The following is a 14,693-nucleotide window of genomic DNA, read 5'->3' as shown; positions in this document are numbered from 1 at the left end:
TTATTTTTTCTAAAGTTTTTGTTTTCCTTAGAATTTATTTATGACTTGTTCAATTTCTTCTTTCTATTAAGTATTATTAAAATAATCTATTTCTTCTTCCATTATTCTGGATAATTTATATTTTTAAGTATTCATTTCCTTTAAGTTATCAATTTAGGGGGCATACATAGTTAGGCAAAGTAGTTTGTGATATTTTCCTTTCTTTCAACTATTGTGAATATTCCTTTTTTATTCTTTTAAAATGAATTTGATTTTCATCTATATTTTAAAAATCAAATTGAATTACTGTTTACCTATTTCATTGCTTTTTTCAAAACAAAGAGCTCCTGATTTTATTTTTCAATTTGATATGCTTTATTTTTACTTTTAATTTTATTAACCTTTCCTATGGTTTTCAAAACTTCTATTTTGCTATTCAGTTGTGGGATATTTGTTGCTTATCTATTTTTTTAGCTGCATATGAAATTTTTTGATTCCTTTTTTAAAATTTTTATTTTGTTTATTAATGAAATTGTAGAGAAAAAGTTCTTACTGTAAGATCCATGAACTTTTTTTGGAAAAAAAATTGATAAAAATATTTCAACATCATTAGTTTCTTTTGCAATCATATTTATTTTCATTTTATGCAATTAATAACATTGTTCTGAGTAGATATCCATAGACTTCACCAGACTGGAAAAGGTGTCTAAGGCAAAAAAAGTGAATAACTTTTCCTTTGAGGACAGAGTTTTCCCCTCAAGACTGCTTTAATTGAATCCCATAAATTTTGATATATCATTTCATTGTTGTGATTTACTTTGATAAAATTTTCCATTTTTAATGAATTATTTTTGACCTACCAATTCTTTAGGATTAAATTAGTTTCTAGTGATTTTCTTAATCCAAGTGTCTTTATTGACTATAAATTTTACTATATCACACAAAAGACAATTTTTACTTTTACACATTTGTATATAAGAGTTTTCTATCCCAATTTTTGTAAAAGTGTCGTGCATAGGTAAGAAAATATGAGCTCCTTTGTATTTATAATCAATAATCATCAAGAGATCTATCATTTCTAATTTGAAATGTAACTTAGTACATGAATGACTGCTCTTTCCAAAATACCAATTTTTTTGTTGTTACTCAATAATCTATAATGATACTCCAATACCTCCATCATCAGCTTTGTAGTGTTTTTTATAATCTGACCCAACTGGATCATATAAGCATATATCCAAAACCATTAACGTATACCTTGCAACATGCAATCTGGTCAAATTAGTCTCTTAACTATCTCCCAAATGTGTTCTGTTTATTTCTACCTTCTTGCATTTGTTTTTTCTTTTCCTTCTTGTAATTCTCTCTCTCCTGCATTGTTTCATGATCACATAAAATTAATAATGATGATGATGATCACCATGTAAATAAAAATGATAGTTGCTAGAACTTATAAGACACTTTAAGATACAAATTACTTCACATATATCATTTCATTTGATTCTAACACATCTCAAAACATATTCTCAAAAATATAACACTAATTAAATCATAAGGGATAAGGACTGAATCTGTGGTTTCATTGATATAAGAAACTCCAACTTAAAAATTCTTCTGAAAATGATATACCCAGAACAGAAGGGAACATATTCCATGTATGGCCCAACCAGGGCAGAGTTCTCAAAATTTTTACTTGTCACTTTCCTACATCAGAATACTGTGCCAGCTTAATGAAGGTTAAAAGAATATTAGCTTTTCTACTGTCACAAAATACTGAAGTAAGGTTTCAGTGTCCTTGAATAGGAAAAAAAATACATCTTTATTTCGACATAATTGGTTTCCTTTATAATGCTCATTGTTATTTTATGTGATTAGAAACTTTATTCTAAGCAGGAGTCCATAAGTTCCATCAGATTGGGAAAGAGTCCATGACCACACATACACACACACACACATTAAGATCTCCAGCTCTAGATTTCTTTATCTGGTAAGTTTCCAACCACTTCATCTTGTACTTGAGGTGACTATTTGAATCCAAGTCCATTTAACCCTATTAAGTTTTAAGAGACTTGGCTTAACATCTCAGCCTGTCAAGATCTATTTTGGATTGGATTTGAAAACGATACAAAAATAGAACTGATAAGATCATTTTCAAATCATGTAAGCTTTTATGGAAGGCATTATGAAAAATATCAAAACTGTATAGGAGCAGACAGATTACTGAGATGCTCTACAAGAGAACTTCTAACTGAAATCAGTAATTATTGCACTTTGGATCCAACTATTCAACTAGTTTAAAATCAATTTGACTATTGTCAAGGACACATTTCACCATCTTATCCACGAAAAATAGCATAATTAAGTTTTATTAAATGCTTTGCTAAAAACTAACTAGATTCTATATTGGACTTTTCCAGATCGACTGAATTATTAATACTAACAAAAAAATTAATTATTTTCCTCTGTTTTAACAAAATTATGAATAAGATTACAGCTTTGTGATTACTACTTCTCCAGATGTTCTCTAAATCCCAACTTCTTAAATTATGGGTCACAATCCTATACGAGGTCTCATAATTGAATATGGGGGACTGTAAAATTATGATTTATTATCAGTAAATATCTGATTTGGATACCTATTTTATATACATATATACCTGGGGTCATATAAGAATTTCTCAGGCACAAAGGAGTTGTGAGAAGAAAAAGTTGAAAAATCCTACTCTAAACAACTCTTTAATAATATCTTCTAGAATTTCACAAAAACTCAAAATTAAATTCAATGTCCTATAGCCTCCAATAAGTTTGTTCTATGAAAATTAGGAAATTCTCCTTCTCTGCTACTCTATTATTACTCAGGTTTTCTTTCATCTTTCAAGATCATTGATCTATTCGAACAATAGATCTGCTTATTATAGCTGATTCTTACCTACTATGGAAACACTTAAAAGATATTTTAAGATCTCATTATGTCCTAGTCAACTAGAGGTCTTGTATTTAATAGGAAGAAATAGAATTATTTCCTTATTTTTTTTTTCATTTTGAACCATTAAATCAAAACTACTTTCTCCACAAATAGGTGAATTAGCCAATCAAAAGAACAGAGATCTAGAACCAAGAAGGCCTTTGAGGCCATGTAATCCATTCCCATTCTCACTGCCCCCCCAAACACCAGTCACCCTATAGATAAGAAATGAGGTCAAGAAAGTTTATAACTGATTTATTTAGGGTCACGGAGATAATAAGTGCTTGCAGTAAGATTTGAATTCATCTCAGGTCAGGTTTTCCTGACTCTAAATCCAGCATTTATTTATTATATCATGCTGCCAATAGATAGGTAGGTGGATAGAAAAGTATAAAGATAGAAGATAAGGAGGTGGATAAATGATACACACACAAAATATATTTAATTTAGATACATTTAAAACATATATTTTTAAGATTAGACATAAAATATCTGGGTTTTGTTTTCTTATTAGGAGCCATTTATATGGTTTGTCTTCTAAAAGTACTTATTGACCACATTCTTAAACGAAATCAACTATGCACAAGTTAGTTGTGACTAAATAAGTAGTGATATTTTTAGACTATAACTACTGCTTATAAACGTATATCCATTTAGCATAGAAAATACATTTTAAAAGGGGAGATATAATATGTAAACATAAATATACCAGGCCTATTGCATAAAAAAGTTATCTGAAAATCAAAGTTGTTCAAAACAAAGTTGATTTGATATCCAATTGATTTTTTTTTCTGTTAAAGAGGGAGAAAATTATTATTAACTTTTCCCAGATAAACAGAAACTCACCTTAGACAAAGCAGCATCACGTTCCTCTATCACTGTCTTCATTTTCTCAGTAGTTATTTTCTCTTTACATTCCTTGATCTTGTATATTCGATCCATAATTACAGCTCCATTTCTCTGGATAGCACTCCCTGTGTCTGCATTGTTTATTCTGTTCAATAATTCCTGTAATGTCTACCAACAGCATTATATGTTAGTCCTACATGAAGTTTTAATATATTTTATTTAATATAGGTTTTAATTAATAGGCACATGTGAATGGTAAATTGATGGAATGAAGTTATTGAATTTTCATACTGCAGCAAAGATGTACATTATTAGTGTGTCAATTTTTCTTTTTCCCACTTCTTAGTTTTTGAAACCCACTCAATTGAACTTAAGCCTCTAAGATATACGACTGACATCAAAAAATCTCCTCAGAGAATGGCTTACCATGTCATTTTCTTCAGGGTTAATATTTTCTAGCCTAGAAAAAAAAGGAACACAGAAAGCCTGATCAGTAGCATTTCCTTAGTGCAGCAAAATGAGTTCGCTTTTTAAATCTTTAGAACCTCAAGTAATTTCATTCGACTAGTCTTTAGAGTCAACCATAACACTGAACATATTAAAGTGCCACCTGCTCGACTTCATCTTTCAATAATACTCCATATCTTCAGCACTGACTTCAGACTGTTAAGTTATTAATGTTTACTACTATATATGACTACAAGGATCAATTGTTCATATGTGCTTAGATGAAGAAAGTTCCCCAGCGATAGAAGTACTGGAACTCATCATTATATTTATTCCTACACTGGCTTTTTTTTTTCCTTAAAGAAACTGTATTCCTTTCCTCTTTTTTTGAGCACTTCAAATAAAATAAGGTAGTGTTTTTAATGTTAAGTTTAATTATATTCCCCTGATACCTTTAGCTGAAAAGCTCCTTGTCATTGCTAAAAACAAAACAAAAAAAAATGTAAAAAATTAAAGGATGGCTTAAAGATCTTGACTGTTACAGATAACTAAGACTTTCTTCCTCCCTATTTCATAACACTGAAATAGAAAGCAAACATTTCCTATATACATCCATTTTCCTTTGAAATAACAATCCTGACCAATGAATTTAGTTTTTAAAAAAAGCCACTTAAGTACAAAAAGGGGAAAATACAACTAGACAACAGTTTATTTGAAAAAGAAATCTATAAACTAAGATTTTAGAGGACAAATTAGATTAAAGGGGAATGGATGTTCTCAAGAACAGAATTCTTATAACAAACACAAAGGATTCAAGTGAGGAAGAAAATAATGAATTGGATAAAACAGTAGTTTCCAAACTCAATGTCTCTTTTCTTACAAAAAAAATTGTTATACTTTTCTATACTTTTTATATAAAAATTTATGCCAATAATTTCTTTTAATTGATTTTTTAATTGGGAATTTATGTTAAAGTGTATAGGAAATCTCAAATCATAGTAAATATAATTCACTGAAGCATTCATTGATAAAATTTTATAAATTTTCATATTTATAACTCAAAACCACTAATCATCATATAATATTGTAATATATGAACTTCCTTTTGGGGCATGAATTTATATTGCTATTGCAAGTTTTTTTCCCAGTTACTGATATCAGTATTTTGTCATAGCAACAAACTGAAGCAAAAGAACATGTTCCACATCAAACATAACATATTCATAAAATGTTTATTAATTTAGTGGATACATCAGAACTCTTTTTTATACATAGACAAAATGCAACAAAATTTCCAAAGTTATGAGCTTTTTTTTTTAAACAAACCATCATAAGATTACACTATTATTTAATTTGTGCAAATGTACTAAGACAAAAATAATATTTACATGTAGTAAATGTGTTCCTTATTCAATGGTATTTAGAAATAACTAAGACTTTGAAATGAAATTAAAATTATTTCTGTAGATGAGTGGTTAATAAGTATATCTTTGGTAGCAAGACAGTACTGTAGATAAATAAAATGCTCAACCTGGAAGAGGAACACCTGAATTTAATTATGGTCTGAGAGACCTACTTGCTTTGTGACCTTCCCTGTCAACCTTGATGAGTTTCAGTTTCCCCAAATGCAAATTAGGGATGATAATAGCACTTACCTCCTAAGGATGTTGTGAGAATGAGATAATTACAAAGTGTACATAGTAGTATATAGACTATACTTCATAAATTTCTTCCCCTTTACTCCTGTTTCATTTGTAGGTTAGATATTGCAATTTGGGAAACAAAAGAATATTTTCTTTTCTATTAATCATAGTTCTTTTACCATAAATTTAGCCACTTACTTCTCTGGATGAGACTATGGATTTGAGGATCTTGAAATTAGAATACTCAAATTTTCAAAAATATTTGCTAATGTTCACATTGTAGTAACATAGTTTTGTTATCAAATGAATTTATTTCATCTTTAGGATCCTATGAACTATAGCATCATGTTTTTTCAACTCAACTGTCCTTCAAAATACACTGACACAATAAAGTTAGTGTTTCACAATAATATAAAGTTTTTTATACTTTTCTCCAAATCGGCACATATTTACACAAAGAGATTAGCTTTTAAACAAGTTGATTATTTCTCTAAGAATGTGACATTTTATTTAATTATTCACTCAAATTAATTGATATTTTACTACTTGTGGAGAATATACTGTGTCCAAAGTAAATGGTAGGGAGGGATATCATATTTTTAGATATGTACATATTATCTTGGTATCACATGAGCTCTGTTCCTGTAGAGCCTAATACAATTCTCCAATATAAGATTTTCCTTTAAAAATCTATCAAATATATTGAAAATTTGTCTTCATATGGAATTGTTACCAACAGGATTTCAAGACAACGAATCTTTCCTAATATCAATTCCAAACATATTACCAACTGAATATTTTTAACTATAACTGTTACCTCATCTACATTCAATGCCAAATAGAAAAAGTTAAGTTTTTTAATTAAGTGATTGTAAAGGTCTTCCCAGACGTTTTGCTTTTCTTCCTACTATGTTGTCTTTAAGTTCAACAAACATCATTTCAACCACATCAATAACTACAAGTATCAACAATGTTTTTTCCTGACAAATTAGGGTTATTGCATTTAGCAATTTCTTAAACATTGCTCTAAAGAGTCAGGTAGGTGGCTCAGTGGATAGAGTAATGGGCCTGGAGTTGAGAAAATCTGAGTCCAAATTTGGTCTCAACTCTACGGGTGTGACCTTGGGCAAGTCATTTAACATCTGTTTGTATTAATCTACTGGGAAAGAAAATGGCAAATCAGTTAAGTTACTTTGTCAAGAAAATCCATGACAGTATGGATAAGGATAGTACAAGTGAAAAATAACAATAAGAACTAAACAACTATTTATATATCACATAGTTTGGGGAGAGAAAGGTGTTCTTTAGAATTTTCTCTAGAAAAATTTCCTTGATTTGCCAGTATATTCTGCAAATCTATTTTTAAGATGTCATTTCAAAGATTCATGCTATCTACACATAAAGCATCAATACAAAACAAATATATGGTACTTGTGAATACAAATGATAATTACAATAGATGGCATTTTCTGAATTTTGGAATTTTACTTTGTGTTTCTATACTTCTGCTCTTTAAATTGACTTCTATAGATGTTTGCAGTAGTTACATTGCTCCATTAGATTTTTTTTCTCAAATTGATTATACATTATTCATCATAGAAACATTATTTCCTTGTTAATAATAAAATAACAAAAAATCAAATATGCAAAGTTCTTGGTTCTGTTTTCTTGAGGTCTGGGGCAGCCTTCTTTTTCAGAATACCACAAAAATAGCCAGGTATTAAAGTCCAAAAGTCTTTATTGTCTCCTTCACTTGATGCTCAGCTAACTTTCTCATGGCCTTCAGATGGGACTTGGTTTCAGTGGAGAAAATTCAGGAGGATAGGCCACCATAGTGGTGTGAGATGAAGTGAGTCTGAGTCTAAGGGTTTGTGCTTCAGCATCCAGCAACCACAAAGGTGGACAATGGAATGAATCTGTCTCTGCCTGCTTTGGCTGAGTTTATCTCAGCTTATATGTTCTACACTGAGTATAAACCAATCATTATATCTCTAGGAAACCATTATTTGTTGTAAGATTAAATCAATCATACTGAACTTAGAGAACTATTAAGGACCATGCTAAACTAGATAACCACTGTATCATCAATTGCACTGACTTAACATCTTGTAAGAATCTTTGTTTCAGAGTTCTGGCCCATAACATCTCCTGCTTTCTTTTGTTTTAGAACATAGGTGATCATGCCCTCCCTGACTTCTCAAGGAGGTGAGAACCCCAAAAAGGAGGTGATCACGCCTTCCCTGACTCCTCAAAAAAGGGGTGAAAACACCAAAAAAGGAGGTGATCACGCCCTCCCTTACATCTCAGGAAGAGAGGTGAAAATCAAAGGAAAATGGTAAATCAAATCAGATTAGCGGGTTTCTAAAGGGTCTCACTTGAAATGGGTATACATAAATCTATCAACATGGGAGGTATGACGTAACAAAAAACATGAATCAACATGAGGAATTATACATATCAATAAGTCCTAGAAATAGTCCAAAACCAATCTATTGTCCATCGTTTCATGTTTCAGAGAATCCAATAATTCATGCAAGTTTAGAAGTCCTACAATAGTCTCATCATGTATTAGGGAATCCAATGATTCCTGATGGCTTTTAAGTCCTGCAACAATCTTATCAACAATTTTTCATCTCAGGGAATCCAATGATTCCTGCTGGTGTTGAAGTTCTGTAACACTCTTATGATCAGCCATGCTCTTTCAGTGTCAGATATTTCTTAGGTCTTCTCCTTTGTTTTGAGGTTTTTCTCTTTTTCTGTCTCTCTAGGTGCTTGTTGGCACCCATATGACTCCTTCTCATCTATAGAGATACAAGCAAACCTTTTTTCCCAAGCAGTTAACCTATCTAATCCCTTCCACTCACCACTTTCTAGATTTTTCCTCATCACCTGGCAATTACATTGGAGCTGCTTGCCCTGGACACCAACCTTCTATTGGGTTAAAAAGCCTGTATTCTCCCTAATTGTAATCCCTTTCTCCCATATGATTGCTTTTTGGCTGATTATGTAATCCCTTTTATCCATCTGACTGATTTTTGGCTGACTGATCATATAATGCCTTTCTTGTATCAGATTACTTCTCTTCTGATTGATCATATCAGAGTATTGCACTTCTAAAGACTCTCTGGGTGTAACTCAGTTGCTATCATGCCCCACCTGTTTTTTGTTTATGGTCTTGGAGCTGGGCCCTGCCTCTCATTTCCATGGGTCAATCTACATTCTGAGGTCCAGTAAAAGCCGTTATTGCATGGGGTTTGGGGTCTTGTACTCTCATTCTAGAGTTTTCTCACTCTATCTTTATGCCTACATTGAGCTTTCAAATGCTCTACTTTACCACACTGAAAGCATTGACGGGTCTTTCTGGAAGTCCCTTTCCAAGAGGGACCCTGTCTTCCCATGTTCTTCATCATAGCCTGTGTATAAAAGGCATTTGTGCCCACTGTAGCATAGTATCTTATGACCCCTTCTAAAGGAGCATCTTTGTGTATTCCCCATATAATTCTTCAACAAGCCTCATTAGCATTTTCTTTAATGAGATGTCTTATCATAATTTCTGTAGCTGCATTTTCTCTAATAGTTCTTGTGACAGCGATTTGCAGACATCCCACAAAATCAGCAAAGGGTTTATTTGGACCTTGCTCTATTTTCATGAAGGCTTTTCCTCCATCTTTTCCTGGGAGGGAGCTCCAAGCTTTGATAGCAGCAGCAGCAATTTGTTCATATGCTATCAAAGGATAATTAATCTGTGCTGAAGTGTTTGTATACTGACCTTTACCTGCTAGTTGGTCAAAGATAATTTGTATATTAACTCTAGTTTGCCTATTTCATTGGGCTTGTATCCTACAGAGTTCACTATATTCAGAAAGCCACAAGTTTTGTCCAGGTTCTAAACATGACCTTGCTATAGATTTCCAATCACTAGGAGTTAACATTTCATAAGCCAAATTCTCTACTACTATCTTAACACAAGATGATATAACCCCATAAATAGTATTTTAAAAATCTTTGATAATTTCCAGATCAAAAGGAGTGTATCTTCTTCTGGCTTGACCTGAAGAATCAAATTCTTCAATTACAGGGTATTTTTAAATCACATATATACTGTTCTTCTTTTTTAGCTTTAACTAGTGCTTTTTGTAATCTTGTCATGGGGGTGGACAAAGCTCCTGCATGGATGGTACTGATGGTGTCATTGCCCCTCCCCATCCTCCCTCTCCCTCCACCCATGAAGGGTTAATTGAGGGGGATAGGTCAGGGGAAGGGGAATGTCCTAATGGCTCCTGCTGTGAAGCACCACATTCCTTAATTTCATCAGAATTGTACTTACCTCCATTTTTGTCTAATTCTTCATCCTTTTCACCTAGTCTATCAGTATTCTCCCCCTCCCGCATTTTCTTCTTTTTCCTTTTTCTAATATTTATATAATTTCCTAAAGCCAATTTTATTAAGTTATATGTATAAAATGTTTCTTCAGAAATTGAATCAGTATCATTATCATTGTAGTATTCACATAGTTACTCTCCTACTAATTTCCACTCATCTGGATCTAATTCTTTTTCCTTTGAGAACCAAAGAGATATGTATTGTAATATTTCAAAGAGTTCAATGATCTGCATCCAAGTTACAATCAAACCTTGTTTTTTTTTTTTTTATTAGTCTAACCAAGCTTTTGACATATTTTCCTTGAGGTGGAAAAGAAGGCTCCTTTCTAAATATCTGTCCCATTTCAGCTGAAGCACTAATGTAACCTTTTACAAAGTTTCCTTCTTGTCTATTTTTGTATTTACACTAATTTCTGGGTCACAGATGTACATTCTTAGCCCCACGCTGGGCACCAAAATGTAAAGTTCTTGGTTTGGTTTCTTGAGGTCTTTGGGGCAGCCTTCTTTTCAGAAGAGTAATTACCACAAGAATAGCCAGGTGTAGACTTCTGACCAAGATGATGGATAGGACACACGCATATATCTAAGCACTTCCTTACCCTCTGGACTACTTTCTTTCATGATATGGCCTCAGAATTAATTACTGTTTGATTGGAAAAATCCACAAATACACATTACCAATAGAAGATATCCTCAAAATTCACCAGAAAAAGTCTGTTTTTGCTCGAGGGCAGGGATGGTTAGAACAGGCACAGACTGCAGGAAGGCAGCTCACACTGAGCACACTGGAGAGATGGGAGGTGGTCTCAGCCATTGGAAAATTTGTAAAGAGAACTTTACCCAGTGTGAGCTTCTTTGCCCTGGCAGCAAGCCAGTAGACCAGCAGAGAACCTATAAACACAGGGAGTAAACCCTATTTACTCAGACCCAAAACAATGGGGTCTCTCTGAACCTGACCAAACCCACCCAACATCCAGAATGACTCAACACGCTCTGAGAGTCTTAAAGAGTGGCCGCTGTGCAGGCAGCACAGCCATTGCTGTCATACTACTGCTTCACTATTACTTCCTGTAGTCTGGAGAGAAAGCTTGGTAACACTACACTGCCCAAAAAGCAGACCACATTGGCTTTTTTTATTTGTTTGTTTGTTTTCTTTGATTCTTTTTGTCAAAATAAGTAAAAAATTAAAGCATGATCTAATTATTGATAGTTTCTATATGGATAGAGAGCAGACTTCAAACCCTAAGGAGAATAAAAACAGATGGTCTCTAGATGAATCCCAAAAGGGGGATATAATCTGGTCCCCACCACACAAGACTCTCATAGAAGAAATTAAAAAGAGAGCTAGAAGAAAAATGAGGAAAGGAAAAGGAAGCTTGGCAAGGGGGTCTAGATAAGTCCCTCTTAGTGGATAAAGATAGAGTGGATAAAGAAACCAAATCTCTGAAAAACAGAATTAGTGAATTGGAAAAGCTAAACAATTGCAAAGAAAACAGAATTAGTGAATTGGAAAAAGAAAATAGGTCTCTAAAAATAAAATTGATGAAATGGAAAAAAAAAAAACTCCACAGAACAAAACAACTCATTTAAAAACTCAATTGGACAATTACAAAAAGAAATTAAAAAGTAAATGAAGAAAATAATTCATTAAAAATCAGAATTGAACAAATGGAAATGAATGACTCAAGGAGACACGAGCAAAACCAAAAAAAATGAAACAATGGGAAAAAAAGTTAAATACTTACTTGGGAAAACAACAGACCTAGAAAATAGATCTAGGAGAGATAATCTGAGAATTATTGGACTTCTTGAAAGTATGATGAAAAAGAGTCTTGTTGGAATCTTTACAAAGTGTAAAGTCATTAGAGTTGATGGAGACAATAATTATCTAATTTAGCATGGTTCAGTATGATTGATCTAATTTTACAAGGAGATGTTATGGGCCAGAAGAAACAAGGTACTAAGTGAAACTGATAAAAAAATGCTTGTGTTCACACATTTAGAGAGCTCATATAAGCAAGAAGCTCTTAGGGCCAGAGAGTACTCTGGGAAGAAACCCATAATCCCACTCTCAAATGCCATAATCCCACTCTCTCAGAGGAGATCATATATAAGAAGTAGACAGAGGCTCAGTAGTTAGTTCAGTTGAAAAGACTGAGAGGGGAGCATCAGTCAGTTCAGCCAGAAGCCCTCTCTCGGAGGCAAGACAGATTCATTCCATCTTCTACTTTTGTGCTGGCTGGAGGCTGAAGGGAGTAGAGGCAAAGGACTAGTGGCAAAAGCTCTTGGAACCAAGGAGAGAGAAGGCCTCTAGAAAACTAGCCGAGCCCCAAGTGAAGGAGATAAGATTTTGGAGGAGACAGTAAAAGACTGTACTTTAATCCCTGGCTTCATTTGGGGTGATTATTGATCTGAATTGATATTAGGGCTACCTCCCCAAGAAACCTGCTCCCAGAGAGAACCTTCATATTATAAAAAAAGAAGAGAACACCACAAGTCTAGACATTACTTTTTGGGAAATCATCAAAGAGAACTGCCTAGATGTTATAGAAACAGGGGGTAAAGTAGACATTAAAAGAATTCATCAATCACCTACTGAAAGAGATCCCAAAATCAAAACTCCAAGAAATATTGTGACTAAATTCCAGAACTATTAGACCAAAGAAAAAATATTACAAGCAGCTAGAAAAAAAACAATTCAAATATAGAGGAGCCACAATAAGGAATACTCAGGATCTAGCAGTGTCCACATTAAAGGATCAAAGCGCCTGGAATCTGATATTCTGAAAGGCTAAGGAACGTAGTATGCAGCCAAGAATAACTTACCTAGTCAAAATGAGCATTTTTTTCCAGGGAAGAAAATGGACATTCAATGAAATAGGTGAATTTCACCTATTTCTGATGAAAAAACCGAAACTAAACAAAAACTTTGATCTCCAAAATATAGGACTCAAGGGAAACATAAAAAAATAAAAAGAAATCTTGGGAACTATATTTCTGTTATGAAAATACATAAAGAACACATGTGTAATTTGTTTTCACAAATTATAAAAATAAAAAAAGAAACTAAAGGTGCAAAGGAAATTGTACTAGAAAAAGGGCAAAGTGGGGGTACTACATTTCATGAAGAGGAAAAGTAAACCTATTATTTCTGAGAGAAAGAAGGGAAGGGGATTCTCATAAGAACTGGCTAAAAGAAGAACCAGGAGATTATTAAATACTTCAACAACAATATTGTATGAGGATGTATTCTGATGGAAGTAGATTTCTTCAACAAAGAGAAGATCTCACTCAGTTTCAAGTGACCAATGATGGGCAGAAGCAGCTACACCTAAAGAAAGAATACTGGGAAATGAATGCAAACTGTTTGCATTTTTGTTTTTCTTCCCGGGTTATTTTTACCTTCTGAATCCAATTCTGCCTGTGCAAGAAGAAAACTGTTAGATTCTGCACACATATATTGTATCTAGGATATACTGTGACATATTTAACATATACGGGGCTGTTTGCCATCTGGGGGAGGGGGTGGAGGGAGGGAGGGGAAAAGTAGGAACAGAAGTGAGTGCAAGGGATAATGTTGTAAAAAAAAAATTACCTAGGCATGGGTTCTGTTAATAAAAAGTTATAATTATTTTAAAAATTGTCATATTTAGACAAAATAAAAAAAAAAAGAACTGGCTAAAAGAGAAAAATATTGGACCTATTCGATTTATGGTGAAACTTCTCCCACTTCATTGAAAAGTGGGAGGGGAAAAGTAAAAAAGGAAGGGGTAAGCTAAGTGGAAGGGAATACAGAAATTGCAAGAAAAAAGGGTAAGGGGAGGAACTCTAAAGTGGGGGGAGGGATCCTAAAAAGGGCTGTGAGAGGCAAGTGGTGTTCACAAGTTTAATACTGGGGAGGAGGGTAAGGGGAAAAGAAAGGAGACAAGCATAATCTGGGGTTAATAAGATGGCAGGAAATACAGAATTAGTAATTTTAATCATAAAAGTGAATGGGGTAAACTCCCCCATAAAACAGAGGCAGATAGCAGACTGGATTAAAAGCCAGAATCCTATAATATGTTGTTTACAGGAAACACAGTGGAAGCAGGGAGATACATGCAGAGTAAAGGTAAAAGGTTGGAGCAGAATTTACTATGCTTCAGGTGAAGTCAAAAAAGCAGGGATAGCCATCCTGATCTCAGATCAAGCAAAAGCAAAAAATTTGATCTAATTAAAAGAGATGAGGAAGGGCACTATATTTTGCTAAAGAGAACATAGATAACGAAGCAATATCAATATTAAACATACATGCACCAAGTGAAATTAAGAGAGCTGCAAGAAGAAATAGACAGCAAAACTATAATACTGGGAGATCTCAACCTTGCACTCTCAGAATTACATAAATCAAAACAAAATAAATAAGAAGTCAAAGAGGTAAATATAATA

At 33.2% G+C, this 14,693-nt stretch overlaps 1 protein-coding gene across 3 annotated transcripts in view; it reads right to left on the bottom strand.

Annotated features, from left to right (window-relative positions):
* The window catches only part of MIPOL1 (mirror-image polydactyly 1), a 520,237-nt gene that overhangs the window by 358,483 nt on the left and 147,061 nt on the right, over window positions 1-14,693 (bottom strand). For all 3 annotated transcript variants that reach the window (XM_051978073.1, XM_051978071.1, XM_051978072.1), the window contains exons 7-8: window positions 4,220-4,253; window positions 3,791-3,961 (exon numbers count right to left, since the gene is read on the bottom strand). In XM_051978073.1, the coding sequence (XP_051834033.1) occupies window positions 3,791-3,961; window positions 4,220-4,253 (205 nt within the window). The remainder of the gene's footprint in view (window positions 1-3,790; window positions 3,962-4,219; window positions 4,254-14,693) is intronic.

The sequence above is a fragment of the Antechinus flavipes genome, chromosome 2, assembly GCF_016432865.1.
Source record: "Antechinus flavipes isolate AdamAnt ecotype Samford, QLD, Australia chromosome 2, AdamAnt_v2, whole genome shotgun sequence".
Classification (NCBI taxonomy): domain Eukaryota; kingdom Metazoa; phylum Chordata; class Mammalia; order Dasyuromorphia; family Dasyuridae; genus Antechinus; species Antechinus flavipes.
The sequence above is the reverse complement of the archived record's forward strand: the minus strand, read 5'-3'. Positions and strand labels throughout refer to the sequence as shown.